We start from the raw sequence: 17131 nt of genomic DNA, 5'->3' as shown, positions 1-17131 counted from the left end.
CTTGGAGAGATGCGTCCGTTGTTAGGACAATCTGTGGCACCGGCTCCTGGAACGGTCGTCCCTTGCAAAGGTTGTGTGGATTCCACCAATGCAGAGAGTTGTATGCCCGACCGGTCACCAACACTAGGTCTGTCAGTTGTCCTTGAGCCTGTGTCCATTGATTTGCCAAGCATTCTTGGAGGGGACGCATGTGCAACCTTGCGTGCGGGACTATGAAGATGCAGGAGGCCATCATGCCTATTAACTGCATGAACACTCTCGCTGACAGGGAGTGTTGCGGTCTGAACCTCTGGATTAGCGACTGAATGTTGTTGATTCTGACTGTGTTTGGTTGAGCCATAGCAGTCAGGGTGTTTATGGTCGCGCCTAGGTACTGCTGCACATGGGCTGGCTGAAGGTGCGACTTCGGGTAGTTTAGCGAGAACCCCAGGCTGTGAAGGAGGTGAATAGTGTGGGACATGTGTGAGGCGCACTGTCTTTCCGACTTTGCTTGAACGAGCCAGTCGTCGAGGTACGGATAGACATGTATGTTTTGTCTCCTGAGGTGCGCCGCCACTGTCGCTAGACACTTCGTAAACACTCTGGGGGCAGTAGTCACCCCGAAGGGTAGGACTTTGAACTGATAGTGCTTGTTGAGAATGGTGAACCTGAGGTATTTTCTGTGGGATGGGTGGAGTGGGATGTGGAAGTAAGCATCCTTGAGGTCCAAGGTTGCCAGGAAATCCCCTTGGTTTAGAAGGGGAAGGATTTGTTGCAGTGTCAACATGTGAAAATGTTCTGACAGTATGTACATGTTGAGGGGGCGCAGATCTAGAATGGGTCTGAGCGATCCGTCCTTCTTTGGGATGAGGAAGTACAGGGAGTAGACCCCTGTTCCTTCCTCCTCCACTGGCACGAGTTCGATTGCTCCTTTTTGCAGCATAATGAATATGCTACTTACCAGTATGCATCTGTTCTTGGCATGTAGGGCTGCTAACATTCATATCTTAGCATTAGATCGCCGCCTAGTGTTGGGCTCGGATGATTGCACATTGTTGTCCTGGAAGAGTCTTCGAAGTATCCTGAGATAGGTGGCTCCTCCCCTGGACTACAGTGCGCATGGGCATCGGCTCCATCCCCAGATTGTTTTTCGCCATTGTGGCAGAAGATGGAGTGAAAGTGTAAAGGATGTCCATGCTAATGAATAAATACAATAGTATATCTGCAGCTGCGACAGGCACCGGGGAGGAGGGCGGGCGATATGAATGTTAGCAGCCCTACATGCCAAGAACAGATGCATACTGGTAAGTAGCATATTCAGTTCGAGGCATGTGGGCTGCTAAATTCATATCTTAGCATAGAATACATAGCAGTCCCTCCATCAGCGGCGGTTGCCCGTGCCAGCTGCAGAAACCTGAAAAAGTGTTTTGAGAACAGCCTGTCCTACAGCAGCTTGCTGTTTGGAATGCACATCAACACAGTAGTGTTTTGTGAAGGTGTGTGGTGTGACCCACGTGGCTGCTCTGCAAATGTCCTCCAAAGGAATGTTCCCCAGGAAAGCCATGGATGCCCCCAGTTTGCGCGTGGAGTGCGCCCTGGGGGGTATTGTTAAAGTGCGCTTCGCTTTCTGATAACATATCTGGATGCACTTAACAATCCACCTGGCTATCCCTGCCTTGGAGATTGGGTTGCCTTTGTGTTGTGGTGCGAAGGCAACAAAGAGTTGCTTTGTCTTTCGAAAGTGTTGTGTCCTGTCTATGTAGTACATCAACGCCCTTCGTACATCTAAGGTATGGAGCATCCTTTCCGCCACCGTTTGCGGGTTTTGAAAGAATGCTGGTAAGTCAATGGTCTGATTTAGATGAAACTGTGACACCACCTTAGGAAGGAATTTAGGGTTAGTGCGTAGCACTACCCTATTTGGGTGAATTTGAATGAATGGCTCTTGTATTGTGAGCGCTTGCAGCTCACTGACACGCCTCAGAGACGTAATAGCTATAAGAAAGGCCACTTTCCACGTAAGGAATTGGAGCTCACACGAGTGCAGTGGCTCAAATGGTGGTCCCATCAGTCTGGTGAGAACGACGTTGAGGTTCCACACCGGAGCTGGTGGTGTCCTTGGGGGAATGACTCTCTTCAGACCTTCAAGGAAGGCTTTAATGGCGGGCACTCTGAAGACAGAGAGGTGCTGCCTGTTCTGAAGATAAGCCGCTATGGCTGATAGATGTATCCTAATGGAAGTGTACGCCAGATTGCACTTGTAGAGATGTAGCAGATAGCAGATGATGTTGGGGATAGATGCATCTAGTGGGTTGATGTCATTGGACGTACAGTAGATGACAAAACGCTTCCACTTAGCAGCATAGCATGCTCTAGTAGTTGGTTTCCTCGCCTCCTTGATGATACTCATGCATTCTGGAGGTAGGTTAAGGTATCCAAACTCTAGGACTTCAGGAGCCAGATCGCCAGGTTGAGCTGTTGTGGATCTGGATGCTGAATGTCTCCATGGTTCTGCGTCAAAAGACTGGGCGTGAGGCGCAGTCTTTGATGCGGCACCACTGAGAGTTCGAGGAACGTGGTGTACCAAGCCTGGCGTGCCCACGTTGGAGCAACCAGGACGAGAGTCATGGAGTGCTGCCTTAGCTTTCTTGCGACCAGCGGTATTAGAGGGGCTGGCGGAAAAGCGTACGCAAATTTGCCTGACCAGTTCATCCATATCGCATTCCCCTGCGACTGTGGGTGAGGGAACCTGGCGGCAAAGAGTCGGCATTTTGCGTTCTCCTTTGTGGCAAACAGGTCTATCTCCGGATGACCCCACTGCTGGAAGTACGGGTGGAGAACAGAAGGGTGTATCTCCCACTCGTGCATCTGATGGCTGTATCTGCTGAGCAGATCCGCCATCTGATTGTCCTTTCCTGGGAGGTGTTCTGCCATGAGGAAAATGTTCCTCTGAATGGCCCACTTCCACATGCTCTGAGCCAGATGAGACAGCTGTGGCGAGTGGGTGCCTCCCTGCTTTTGAATGTAGTACATCGCGGTCATGTTGTCCGTCCGGACTAGCACAACCTTGTTGCTCAGATGTACAATGAAGGACTTGAGCGCCATGAAGATTGCCATCAGTTCCAGATAGTTGATGTGCATCTTCTGTCGCTGCGTCGTCCATAGTCCCTGCACTGTGTAAGTGAGCACATGAGCTCCCCATCCCTGGAGAGATGCGTCCGTTGTCAGGATAATCTGCGGCACAGGCTCTTGGAACAGTCGGCCCTTGCAAAGGTTGTGTGGAGTCCACCAATGCAGAGAGTCGTATGCCCGACTGGTAACCAACACTAGGTCTGTCAATTGCCCACGAGCCTGTGTCCACTGATTCGCTAAGCACTCCTGGAGCGGGCGCATATGCAACCGTGCGTGAGGGACTATGAAGATGCAGGAGGCCATCATGCCTATCAACTGCATGAACACTCTCGCTGGCAGGGAGTGTCGTGGTCTGAATCGTTGGATCAGCGACTGAATGCTGTCGATTCTGACTTGGTTTGGCTGAGCCATGGCTGTCAGGGTGTTGATCGTAGCACCCAGGAACTGCCGGACATGTGCCGGCTGAAGATGCGATTTTGGGTAGTTCAGGGAGAAACCCAGATCGTGAAGCAGGCGAATTGTAGTCGACATGTCTGCGGCGCACTGTTGCTCTGACTTGGCTTGTACGAGCCAGTCGTCTAGGTAGGGGTAGACATGGATATTCTGCCTCCTGAGGTGCGCCGCCACTGTCGCTAGACACTTGGTGAACACCCTCGGGGCTGTTGTGACTCCGAAGGGTAGGACTTTGAACTGGTAGTGCCTGCCTTGAATAGTGAACCTGAGGTATTTCCTGTGTGACGGGTGTAGTGGAATGTGGAAATAAGCATCCTTGAGATCCAAGGTTGCTAAGAAGTCTCCCTGGTTTAGCAAGGGAAGAATCTGCTGCAGTGTAAGCATGTGGAAATGTTCCGATAGTATGTACAGGTTGAGGGGACGTAGATCGAGAATGGGCCTGAGAGAACCGTCCTTCTTTGGAATAAGGAAGTACAGGGAATATACCCCTGTGCCTTCCTCCCCCACCGGCACGAGCTCGATTGCGCCTTTTTGCAGCATCGCCACCACTTCCTGCTGCAATAAGTGCAAGTGCTCTGCGGACATAGGCCTTTGCCTTGGTGGGATGTTGGGTGGAGTGGATTTCAACTCTAGGCAATAACCATACTGGACTAGTTGTCGCACCCACCTGTCTGTGGTGATGTTTCTCCAGACGGGCAGGAACTGCTGCAGTCTCCCCCCGACAGGTGTTAGGTGGTCGGGGGGCAGTGACAGAGAGTCACTGTTTGCTTGGAGTAGAGGCGCGGGAGCTGTTGTTTCCTCTGCCGCGACCTCTGTTGCTGTTATTCCTGTAACCTCCCTTGTTCTGTTTAGTGAACGAGGATTGCGCCCCACCTTTGGAGAACTGGGATTGTTGACCCATCTGTCCTCTGGTGACGCCACGTGCACCTGAGCGACGAAAATTGCTGCCACGAAACTGTTGGGACTGTAGGGCCCCCATAGACTTAGCAGTTTCTGTGTCTTTCTTTATTTTCTCTAGGGTGGTGTCAACATCCGGACCAAACAGACTATCAGGATTGACTGGCTGATTAAGAATTGTTGTCTGAATATCCTGCTTAAACCCTGAGATGCGGAGCCACGCTTGTCTTCTCAGCATAACGCTAGTGTTGATAGCCCTAGCAGCTGTGTCCGCAGCGTCAAGTGCACACTTGATGGCTGCGTTTGATATAAGCTTTCCTTCCTCAATAAGCATTTTGGTGCCTTCTTGGAACTGTGGGGGCAGGTGTTGTATAACCTGTTCTAGGGTGTCGTAGTGCGCCCTATCGTAACGCGCCAGGAGCGCCTGTGTATTGGCTATGCGCCAAAAGTTTGCTGCCTGTGCAGCTACTCTTTTGCCTCCTGCCTCTAGCACTTTGGACTCCTTATCCGGGGGAGGAGCTTCACCCGTTGTCTGGGAGTTGGCACGTTTCCTGGCATTGGCAACCACAAGAGAGTCCAGTGGCAATTGTCCCCGGATGTAGGCGGGGTCCGCAGGTGCAGGCCTGTACTTCTTTTCAATGCGAGGGTTGACCACTCTCGCCCTCGTAGGCTCCTTAAAAATGTCCCCAGCATGTTTGAGGACACCTTTCAGCATAGGAAGTGTTTTTACTGTCCTTTCAGATATTGCAAAGGTGTCGAAAAGGAAGTCTTCCTCAACCGGGTCGGCATGCATGTCCACATCATGATTGGCCGCCGCCCTTTCAATTAGTGCATGAAATCCTGCTGAGTCCTCAGTCGGGGATGCACGTGCATTAAAGGTCTGCGGGTCTTGGCCCACACCTTGGGTGTTCTGGTCACCAGTGTCATCGTATGAATCCGGTTGTACATCAGGTTCATCGATAGGAAAATTGTACTGCTCATCCTCATCATACCCCTCACCCACAGAGTGTTCTGGGGAGGGAGTGGGGCTCCGTCTTGGAGGAGGCTGGATCGGTTCCGTGAGGCCTGAGGCGTCAAGGGGCACCCTCTTTTTCTTCAGTGGGATGATGTAGGAGTCCACCGGCTCAGAAGTGATCTTCCTTTTATAGAGTGTCAGCTTGCCGGTGGCAGCATCGATGAAACGCTCTGAATCGTCTTCCGATTCGAGTACACGACGTGGAAGAGGGTCAGCCAGCGAGGAACCCTGTTTCGGAGCCGATTTCGTCGAAAACGCTTTCGGCGCCTCCTTAGGTGGCAAGAGAAAGAGGAGTTTTCCAGAAGGCTTTGCCGGAGTGTCCTTTTGCGGCTGCGGTGATGGCATCGGAGCCGATGGAGCAAAGGCTTTCTCCCTGATCCACTGCAGTGACTCCGCAATGGGGGACGGTACACTGCCAGTGGGTTTCGTCGCCGACAAGGATGCTTTGAGCTGTCCCTCGGATCCGACTTCTTCGTGGGCCTTGTGCGTTTTGGGCGCGGAAACCGTCTTCGGCACCTCCGATTCCTGAGGCCGGGGCGCAGACTTCTTGTGCGTAGCCTCTTTGGAGCCGACCTTGGCGGGCTTGGACGGCGCCGTAGCCGCTGATCCGTGCCGACCATCTTTCTTGGAGGCCCCTTCCTCGGGCGTCGGTTTCGATTTTGGAGCATCGGAATCGACAGACTTCCTCGGCTTCTGCGGACCGGAGGTCGACGGAGCCGATGGGGCGACGGGCACCGATTTCTTCACTGGCACGGCAGCCATCTTAGGGACACTCGAGTCCTTAGGTTTCAGTTTCGATTTCGGGTCGGCCATTTTAGGTGTTGACGACCCCGATGGTTTCAGTTTCGGTTTCGAAACGGCGTGCCCAGCAAGTGAGTCCGTAGCCGGGCCTGAAGGCGGGGCTGTGGCTTGCGGCAACGGGTCCTGGGTAAGGCCGACAGGCGATCCCGTGTCCCGGTCGGTATCTTCGTAACCTTCAGGGCAGAGCTCGTCCCCCGAGCTGTCTGCCGCGGCCCCATAAATCTCATCGTCGTCTCCTACCTCTTCGACGTATTCGAGGACTTGACCCGCGACTCCGTCGTCGTCTCCCGGATCCGCCTCGACCTCCGTCTGTGATGGGGAGATTTGTAGATGGTGACCCTGGACCTCTTCTTCCTGGTCGCCGAAGATGTTCTCCGGATCCGGGGCCGCTTGTGCTCTGCCGACATAGGACGTTGTCTTGGGGGGATGTTGGGAGGAGTGGATGTTAACTCCAAGCAATAACCGTACTGGATTAGTTTTCTCACCCACCTGTCTGTGGTGATGGACGACCAGACTGGCAGGAACTGCTGTAGTCTTCCCCCGACAGGTGTTGGATGGTCAGGGGGCAGCGACAGGGAGTCACTGTTTGGTGGTGGCAGAGGAACGTGAGCTGTTGTTTCCTCTGCCCCTGCCCTTGGCATTGTTACCTCGGTAACCCCCTCTACCCTGCTTGGGGTACGAGGATTGCGCACCACCTTTTGCGAATTGTGTTTGTTGTCCCAAGTGTCCTCTGGTACCACCACGTGCACCTGAGCGACGAAAAGTGTTGCCTCTGAACTGTTGTGATTGGAGAGCCCCCATGGACTTAGCAGTCTCGTTGTCTTTCTTAATTTTTTCAAGTCTGGTGTCTACATCAGGGCCAAACAGTCTGTCAGGATTGACTGGCTGGTTGAGGATCGTAGTCTGGATGTCCTGCTTAAACCCAGATATACGAAGCCAGGCTTGGCGCCTTAGCATGACGCTAGTGTTAATACCCCTAGCTGCTGTGTCCGCGACATCAAGTGCACACTTAATGGCAGCATTTGATATAAGCTTCCCCTCTTGAATGAGCATTTCGCCTGCTTCTTTATACTCATCAGGTAGATGTTGAAGGAGCTGTCCTAGGGTGTCGTAATGCGCCCTATCGTAACGCGCCAGTAGTGCTTGTGTATTTGCTATACGCCATACATTGGCAGCCTGCGCAGCCACCCGCTTGCCAGAAGCCTCAAGCACTTTCGACTCTTTGTCCGGGGGAGGAGCTTCACCCGTTGTTTGGGAGTTGGCCCGTTTGCGGGCGTTTGCGACCACCAATGAGTCCAAAGGCAACTGTCCCCGAATATAAGCAGGGTCTCCAGGTGCTGGCCTGTATTTCTTCTCAATACGTGGGTTTACCACTCTTGCCCTTGTTGGTTCCTTAAAGATCTCTGGTGCATGTTTAAGGACACCCTTCAGCATGGGGAGTGTTTTGACTGTTCTTTCGGAGACAGAAAAGGTGTCAAACAGGAAATCTTCCTCCACCAGGTCAGAGTGCATGTCCACATTATGAGTTGCAGCTGCCCGTTCTATTAAAGCAGTGAATGCTGCTGAGTCCTCAGTAGGTGATGTACGTGTTCCAAAAACCTGAGGGTCATGTACTACTTGATGGCTGTCCTGGTCCCCAGCGTCATCATATGGGTCCTGGTGTACATCAGGGTCAGTGTCAGTAGGAAAATTATACTGGTCATCCTGTTCATCATCCTCACCCCCTGAGTGGTGGGGGGAAGGTGTTGGACTCCTCCTTGGCGGAGGCTGAAGAGGTTCAACAAGTGGAGGTATGTCCTGTGCTTGTTTTTTCTTTTTCAGTGGAATAACAAATGCTTCTAAAGGTTGGGAAGTGATCTTTCTTTTATAAAGTGTCAATTTCCCTGTGTTGGCATCGATGTAATGCTCTAAATTGTCCCCTGACGCCTTTGGCCGCTGCAAATTGGGACTGGGCGTCGAATATCCCGACGTGTCGGTGTTCTTCGACACCGTCTTGGCCACAAACGCTTTGGGCGCCACCTTTGGTGGCAGGACGTAGAGAAGCTTGGAGGACGACTTCGCCGGTATGGACACCGGTGTCGGATCTGATGATGCGGTAGACGTTGACGTCTGTGCCTTCTCCCGAATCCTTTTGAGGGAGTCGGTGACCTGTTTTGTAAAAGAAGCCGAGGGTTTGGTAACCGATGCTTCATGTTTGTCTGCTTAGGAGGACTTCGGCGTAGCAGAAGTGGGCACCGACGATTCTTGGCCTCCCACGGGACGCTGCTTTGCGGTCGGTGTAGGCGCCGACGCCGGCGATGCCGACCCGGCATCCTTGTGCCGATGAGTAGCGCCTCCGGTCGTCGGATCCTGGGCCGTAGGCGCCGAGGCGGGATGGACGACCTTCTTTGAGGACTTGTCCTTAGCCGCCGTTTGTGGCGCCGATGCGTCGACAGTCTTCTTGGACTTCGTGTGGCTGGAAGCGGACGGAGTTGAAGACGGAGTCGGCTTTGCTGGCTTGGACGGGACGTCGGCCATTTTAGATGTTGTGGAAGCCGTAAGTTTCGGTTTCACTTTTGCTGAGTCGGCGGCCATCTTCGGAGCCGTGGAGACCGAAGGTTTCGGTTTCGTTTTTGGCGTGATGTCGGCCATTTTAGGCGCCGTCGACAACAGTAGTTGCGGTTTCGGTTTCGATACGCGCAACGGTGGCTCCTCCGGTGTATCCGTAGCCGGGCCCGAAGGCGGGGCTGGGGATATCTGTGCAGGGTCGAGGGTAAGGCCGAGTGGCGATCCCGTGACCGGAGCCTGAATCGAGTAACGTTCGGGGCATAGCTCGTCCTCTGAGCTATCTTCCGCGGCCCCATAGACTTCTTCGTCGTCCCCTACCTCCTCGACGTATTCAAGGTCTTGGCTCTGTCCTTCGATGTATTCCTCTGGATCCGCCTCGACCTCCGTCGATGGTGGTGAGATCTGAAGGTGATGGCCGTGGCCTTCTTCTGCGGGGTCGTCGAATATGTCGTCGGGTGCCGGGGCTGCGTGGAAGGCCTCAAGTCGCGCCGCGCGCCGATGCTTGAGCGTCTTCTTCGACCTGAATTTGGAGCAGGCCATGCAGTTGTCTTCGTCGTGGTCTGGCGAAAGACATCTATTACAAACTGGATGCACGTCGATGTGTGGGTATTTGGACCCACACACGGGGCAGCGCTTGAACGGGCTCCGTTCCATGATGAAGCCGTCGGGGTCTTGCTGCGAGTACAGGGCCTCGATGCGCGAAGGGTAAACCACTCTGCTGAAATCTGACCGGAAGAGTCAGACGATGCTCGGGACCGTTCGCACACAATACCGACGCGAATACCGAAGGCCTTTTGGCCTTGAGAAGGAAGGTTTTTCGATTCCGACAGGGAGCCATCGAAATCACATCCGAACCCAATGGCGGAAAAAAACAATCTGGGGATGGAGCCGATGCCCATGCGCACTGTAGTCCAGGGGAGGAGCCACCTATCTCGTGATACTTCGAAGACTCTTCCAGGACAACAATGTGCAATCATCCGGACCCAACACTAGGCGGCGATCTATGCATCAGATATGAATTTAGCAGCCCACATGCCTCGAACACCCATTTTTCCAAATTGTGGCTCTGCTCAGATCCCCCGTTTAACCCTGAACCAGCCATTGTATTTTCAGAGACCTAGGAATAAACTTACTGCCTGTTCCAAAAATCAAAACCTTCTGCTGCAGTACTTTTCGGTAGCCTCTGCTATAAAGCGGAATTTTCTGCCATTAAATTTGAGACTGGTGTCCGACATCACCAAACTTAGGAAACCTCTAAAGATATGTTTTTTGCAGTTGCAGTAAAAGGGTAAGTAGGTGAAAGAATGGTGATTGAGTAGGTGTGAAGATGGGTGGATGAAAGAATGGCAGTGAATGGAAACCGTAGAGAATGGGTGGGCGGGTTAAAGGATGGTAGAGTGAATGGAAACCTCGGAGTATGGGTGGATGGAAGGTAAAGTAAATGAAGTTCTGAGGATGCTGGATGGATGGGTGAATTTATAGCGTGGTAAATGGAAATCAGTATGGATGGAAGGCCAAGTAAATGGAAATCTGAGAGGATGATGGATTGGCATGGGTGAAAGGCAGGGGCGTAACACAGGCCCCCGCAGCCAACTCTGGCCAGGACAGCTCCTGATTGAGCCCGGAGGGGGCCCCCCTAAGTACCGTGCAGGGAGGCCCCCTCACTTTTCGTTACGCCAGTGGTGAAAGGAGGGCAGAGTAGAAGGATGGCAGAGTAAATGGAACTCTAAGCGGATTGATGGACGGATGAGTGGGTGAAAGGATTGTAGAGTGATCAAAAAACTCAAGGAATAGATAGCAGAGCAAGTGGAAATCTGAGTATGGATGGATAGCGGAGTAAAAGCGAAATACGAGACGATGGGTGGGGTTTGAGGATGGCGAGTAAATGGAAATCTGAGAGGATGGATGAATCAGACGGTGAAAGGATATAGTAATTGGAAATCTAAGAAGATGGATTGATGGATGAGTGGCAAAGGAAACGGAAATCTGCGAGGATTGAAGAATGGATGGACAAAGGGATAAATCAATGTATGAAAGGCTTTATTGATGGATGGCTAAATCAAATGATAGATGTATGGGTGAATAGATGGATGGATGCATCAATGCATGGATGATGGATGTGTGAATGGTTGGAGGAAATGGCCAACGAGTGAGTATATGGAATTGTTAGACTAAATGATGGATGAAAGAATAACTGGATGAAACATTGGAAAGGTGAAAAGGTGGATAATCAACAGGTAGATGGAGGGGTGAAAGGACGAATAGATAAGATACAAGAGAAAAGGGAGCTCCTCTTGAGAGGTTGGGGCTCACTTGCTGGCGTTAGAGTTCCGGTTCAAAATGGTGGGGCAGAGGTATTTCAATTTTTTGGCTACTCCCTTGAACCCAGTTCACTGAAAGGGTGCACATAACAGACTTGCCTCTTAGTTCCCTACTGGCATTGCTGCTAGGGCAGGTGGAAGCATGTATGCTTAAATTCATGTTTGAAAGTATCAATTTTGAAAAACTACCTCTCGATGTACTGATAGGTTCATGAAATAAACTTTCCTCAAAATTCTAAAAGTGTATTATATTTTTTTCACATTTGTTGTAAGACAGCTTTAAAAATGAAGGTGTTCCTAAAGTTAAACGGATTCAGGACGCCCTAGGTACTTCACGTCTTTAACTTCAATTAGCCTGTAAACACAATCTTGCCCATTTATTTTACTTATTTTTAATGTTAGTGCCGAGTCGCCCAAACAGCATTCCAGTGCTGCTGCTGACCGGGGGTAGGATGTAAAGGCCAGAAGGGCTGCATGCAGCCCGGGGCATACTTAAGAGTATCATGGAGTCCAGGCGCCCTGAACGGACAATGTGCACTTAGTGAGAAATTTAAATAGGCGTAAAATAGGTAGTATAATGGGAATAGTAAGGCTTGACCTCAGCATAAGCCTTTTTTGCTTTCTTTAATGCAATGCAGACTGGTATGCCCAGATGCAGGTCCTGTGCTCACCTTGCTGTATAACTGAAGCTACACCTACTGAAGCGGTTCAAACAGTCAAAAACTGGTGTGAGGTTGCTTGTGCTCCTGTTTGGAGGGAACCTGGCATGGCAGTTTGGGCTGGAGTGTGTTGTGGCCAAGACTGGTGTATGTCTGCTTCCAATCTGAGGTGGCATGGTGAGCAAAAAAAAAAACAAAAAAAGAAAGAAAACTGGAATGGAGGCTGAAGTATTTACAAGTGACTGAGATCAAACAAGCATTCCACACTTCACTTCTGCACTGCATTAGCCTGGTCCTTCATAAATAAAACAGACCATTTTTACTCTTACTCTACATGTCTTATACAGACCGAGAAGGCTGGTGTCAGGGTCTACAAAAGGATGATGCCATAACAGAAAGGGGTTGGCAGGACATGGGATCCCGGCCCTATTGCTGCTAAATCTCATTTACTCAGAAGTAATTTAATTTTAAAAACTTTGGAGGGACGGCAGTTAGGCTGCAGAATATCTCATCAAATCTCCAACATGGTCTATGTATTATCATTGTAAAGAAACTAATCAAAACCACAGGAATGGATTAGATGGAATAGCGGAATCATCTGTAACAACAAGTAAAGCCCTGGGGGCCCCGCAGTCGAGGAATCGAATGGTGGAAGTCAATGAAGAGGCCAAAATCTGGAATGTTCAGCCAGCTAAAAACCCAAGAGTGCTCATTTCGAAAGGTCTGTTTAGACGATGTGTTGAAAGCAACAGAAAAATCCAACAGAATCAAGGTGGCAGGTAGGACAATCTGCACAGTGATGAAGGTTGACCAGCTCACACCACGGCTACCTTAGCGGTGAGGGCAAGTGCGTGCTCACAAAACCCTGATGCTATAGAAAGACTTCACAGTCTAATAAACTCTTTAGTCCTGTCAGGAAGTAGAGATATGGGGCAGTAATTGACCATACTGCAAGAGATTCCAGATACAGTCTGGCACCTGCGGAGATCCATACAGGGAGGAATGTGCGGTTAGAAGTATCCATCCGGAAAAGGAATTAGGAACAGATAAGCCTTGGTCAATTCGACAGAAAGAAGTCACACGTGGGTAAATGTAAGTTTACTGGAGCTCACGGAGGTCAGGATAAGGGTTAGTTTGGGTTAGCGAAGGTTTTTTTTTATGAAGTGATCCTAACTCTTTCTGGGGCCAAGAGCAGTGAAGTTTGAGGAAGTCAAAGGAACCTGGTATATATTCTATGCAAGTGTTTGATAGACCAAAAACTCCAGTGGCGGAAACCAGTGCAACTTACCCAGGATTGTGTGCTGGTGATAAGCGTAAGACACACAATTGCTGGACGGAGTGCATAACAAATCAAAACATTCACCCTTAGTCAAGAGATCTGGGTTAAATCCATCATTCTTTTGCTCACATGCCACCCCAGTTTAGACCTGGCCATATGCAAATCAGCCTTGACCCTGTGCCCCATGGGAACAGTCCGGCGCAAACTGCCAAGCCAGGTCCTCCCTGGACTGGAATTATGCATCCTAGGACCGGTTTCGGGGTTTCACCCCTCATCAGCCAGGATAGCTTGACTCCAGTGGCACAGTGAGCCCAGGATACGCAGTTGGCAGGTGTGCCCAACACCCACCTTAAACAGCTGCCAAGCCAACCCCCTTACCCTTGTCATTGGTGATTGTGATCTTGTTCTCCTTTCCAGTGCTCTTGTCCACAGCAGACACGTTCAGGATGCCATTGGCATCGATGTCAAAGGTCACCTCTATCTGAGGGACACCTCGCGGCGCGGGCGGGATTCCGGTCAGCTCGAACTTCCCAAGGAGGTTGTTGTCTTTGGTCATTGCGCGCTCTCCTTCATAGACCTAGGGTGAATTGGCAGAAGGAAATAGAGGTTAGCCTGCTATGATCAATACATGGATTCCTTCAGTTCCATATTGTCCCATTTTTAATGAAAAATATTCATGAAATAAAATATATAAAGAATTTGAAAAAAACACTAACAGCATGGGATGGGTGCCTCTCATTTCTGGACTTCTTAAATGTCAGAATCCAAAAGGGTTGCGCTGATTACTTTCCAAGATAGTGTTGCCGAAACACCCCGTCTCAGAGCAGGTTCAGAAAGTAAGAGAAATCTTGCAATGTATCTTTTTTTTTTTATCCAACAGGCGTTTTGGAAAACCCCTCCCCATATCTCTTAGAATCTCTTAAAAATTTGAATTTTAAATACAATACAGTTTCGTTTTTTATTTTTTATGAGGACTTGCTCCTCGTCTCTTAACTAAGGGCCAGATATATCAGTAGATTGACTCATTCTGAGTCAATCCCTTCCTTTATGAAATCGCTTTTATTACCCTGAATTCCCAACATTAACAGTAAATAATTGTCTGCTTCTCAAACCTTACACTCCAAGCAACAAGCATTCGATGGCTGAATAGAAACAATTCCGGAGATTGCATTATGGGTTTTAACTACACCTACGCCTAGACCTTTTGACTATTAAACCATTAGGAAAACAAACTTTAATCCAAATTTATCAACAGCGTGCAAAATGCATCAGACTACAAAAACAACCTACCCCTCGCTGCCCAACCACCCTGCACAAGCCCCGTCCCATTGCGGCTCGCCACAGCTCACCTGGATGAGCACACCCGGCTGGTTGTCGGAGTAGGTGGTGAAGGTCTGTGTCTGCTTGGTGGGGATGGTGGTGTTGCGCTTGATGAGGGCGGTCATGACGCCTCCTGCAGTCTCGATGCCCAGGGACAGGGGGGTCACATCCAGCAGCAGCAGGTCCTGCACGTTCTCGGATTTATCCCCAGACAGGATGGCCGCCTGGACAGCTGCAAAGAGAAGAGGCCACAAACACGTCACATGGTGCCATTCAGATGGCATGTGGATACTGCCCCCACACAGGCTTCCTTCCCTTGTTCTTGCACCACAGTTGCAGCCTATATACAAATTGGGGTGCATGCCCTTTGTAGTGTTGTGCAGCGCACCAGCAGTTAAGCTGCGGTAAGTACCTCCAGGGCTGCATCTGCTGCAGGCGCAGCCCACATTCCTTGCAATACTTTCCAGAAGATGAAAGCTCTGCCTGGTCGGATGCACCTGCAGTGCAGGCAGCCAGCCTGCGCTGAAGCTCTAGATACATGTAAACATGGCACAATGTCTCAGCTACATCGAGCTACTGCTAAACTGCACCCTAGTGGCTAAATAAAATATACCATGCCTACTGCAAATTTAAAAATTACAAAAAAAAATTTTTTTTAACAAGAATTCCATAATTGATCACTTGTGTTGAGGGAGCTAAAGTGATATCCAAGCAGAGCGAAATAGCACTAGACTATCATAAATTGAAGTCTTTTCCCACAAGGAATAAATATATAAAAAGTCTAAGAGCTCTTTGAAATGAACTCTTCTTTGTCCATGTTTATGGAATAGCAACACTTCCATTCCATACCAGTTCAAAAGCTTGTTGTGAAAACAGCCATCAGATTTGCACACCATGGCTCTTTCGACTCTCAGGACAGGCTTTAACCTCAGCATTCATGCAATCTCAACTCGCTCATCCACCCCCTAACCTCCTGACACCCCCATTTCCACACGTCCACTCTGGCTATGTGGAATCATCTGCTGAACAAGCTGGTCCCTTTGGCTGCGCGTAGCCAGGTAGACCGGACTAGCTCGCCACGCTCGCCACTCACCGGCCCCGTAGGCCACGGCCTCGTCGGGGTTGATGCTCTTGTTGAGTTCCCGCCCATTGAAGAAGTCCTGCAGCAGCTTTTGTATCTTCGGGATGCGGGTGGAGCCTCCCACCAGGACAATGTCGTTGATCTGGGCCTTATCGAGTTTGGCGTCGCGCAGGGACTTCTCCACGGGCTCCAGGGTCCCGCGGAAGAGGTCGGCGTTGAGCTCCTCGAAGCGAGCTCGGGTGATGGACGTGTAGAAGTCCACCCCCTCGTAGAGGGAGTCAATCTCAATGCTGGCCTGGGTGCTGGAGGACAGGGTGCGCTTGGCGCGCTCGCAGGCCGTGCGCAGGCGGCGCACTGCGCGCTTGTTGTCGGTGATGTCTTTCTTGTGCTTGCGCTTGAACTCTCCCACAAAGTGGTTGACCATACGGTTGTCGAAATCTTCGCCCCCCAAGTGGGTGTCGCCCGCCGTGGACTTCACCTCGAAGATGCCATCCTCGATGGTCAGGATGGAGACATCGAAGGTACCGCCGCCCAGGTCAAAGATCAGCACGTTCCGCTCGCCGCCCACCTGAGGAGGAGTAAAGAGCAAGCCATGAGCGCGTGACAAGCCCGGCCACCAGGCTTTCAATGTGCAATGATCTCTTGTTATGTGGAGAGCCACTCCAGCTTAGATTGTTCAATAAAACACACTCGCTATCTCCTCTATACGTTTGTCAACTATGAACTTTGTTTTAAATAATCATGATAAACTACCAACCTGTAAGACCTGTTCTCTAGCCAGCTGGAAGATGTCCAGGAATAGTTACTGTGTGTAATATATAAGGGAAGATGCAATATCTGATTAGGTCTTAACATTTACAGTTTTTTTGCTTCATAAATGAAAAGGTAGGAGTAGTTTCTGTCCTGTAACTCCAGTTCTGTAGTAGGGGTATCTCTGTTATAGTCATAATCTAGTGAATAGTCCCGCCCATGTGCGTGGACCCCGGAGCAATAAAAAATAATCTCTTAAGGTGTCAAAAAATGCAGAACTGCACAGACACTTAAGAGAGAATTAAAGACCGATAATGCAGCCTATATCCACAGGCTACACTGTCCAGTACTTCAACTAGAAATTCCACCAAAAATCCACAAACAGCAAAGCCTGTCCAGATTTCCCTTGCTTTAACAGCAAAATCCCTCTGGAATGATAGAGAGGAGGACATGGACAGACAAGCCCCATAGGCTGCCATTATGTGGCTCAGAACCGGATACTGTGCCTTTAAGAGAACTTTCCAGAACTTCACAGTATCCCAGAATGCACTGCAGGTCCCTTTTACTTTCAGTTCTTTTTGAAGGCGTAACACGCCAGACCTGTAGCATTCCTTACATAAATCTCTCTCCACCGGGGAGGCGGGCGGGCGCTTATGACTAGAACAGAGATACCCATACTACAGAACTGAAGTTACAGGACAGAAACTACTCCTTCTGTAGTAGGGGGATCTCTGTGTATAGTCATAATCTAGTGAATAGAATGGCAAGCCCATCCCCACACCAAAGCGGCGGTGGAGAGAAGAGAAATAACACCACTACTGTGCGAACAGATTTCGCAGCGAAGCCTGCCCAACCTGAGCGTCGGTCCTGGCATCAGTGTCCAGACAGTAATGCTTA

The 17131-nt window shown here is 50.3% G+C and overlaps 1 protein-coding gene across 2 annotated transcripts in view; it reads right to left on the bottom strand.

Moving 5' to 3' along the window:
- LOC144770760 (heat shock cognate 71 kDa protein-like) overlaps positions 1 to 17131 on the bottom strand; it is a 127039-nt gene that overhangs the window by 52730 nt on the left and 57178 nt on the right. For both annotated transcript variants that reach the window (XM_078655508.1, XM_078655509.1), the window contains exons 5-7: positions 15497 to 16052; positions 14433 to 14635; positions 13462 to 13660 (exon numbers count right to left, since the gene is read on the bottom strand). In XM_078655508.1, coding sequence (XP_078511634.1) covers positions 13462 to 13660; positions 14433 to 14635; positions 15497 to 16052 — 958 coding nt within the window. The remainder of the gene's footprint in view (positions 1 to 13461; positions 13661 to 14432; positions 14636 to 15496; positions 16053 to 17131) is intronic.

Source organism: Lissotriton helveticus, chromosome 7 (assembly GCF_964261635.1).
Source record: "Lissotriton helveticus chromosome 7, aLisHel1.1, whole genome shotgun sequence".
In the NCBI taxonomy this organism is placed as follows: Eukaryota; Metazoa; Chordata; class Amphibia; order Caudata; family Salamandridae; genus Lissotriton; species Lissotriton helveticus.
The sequence above is the reverse complement of the archived record's forward strand: the minus strand, read 5'-3'. Positions and strand labels throughout refer to the sequence as shown.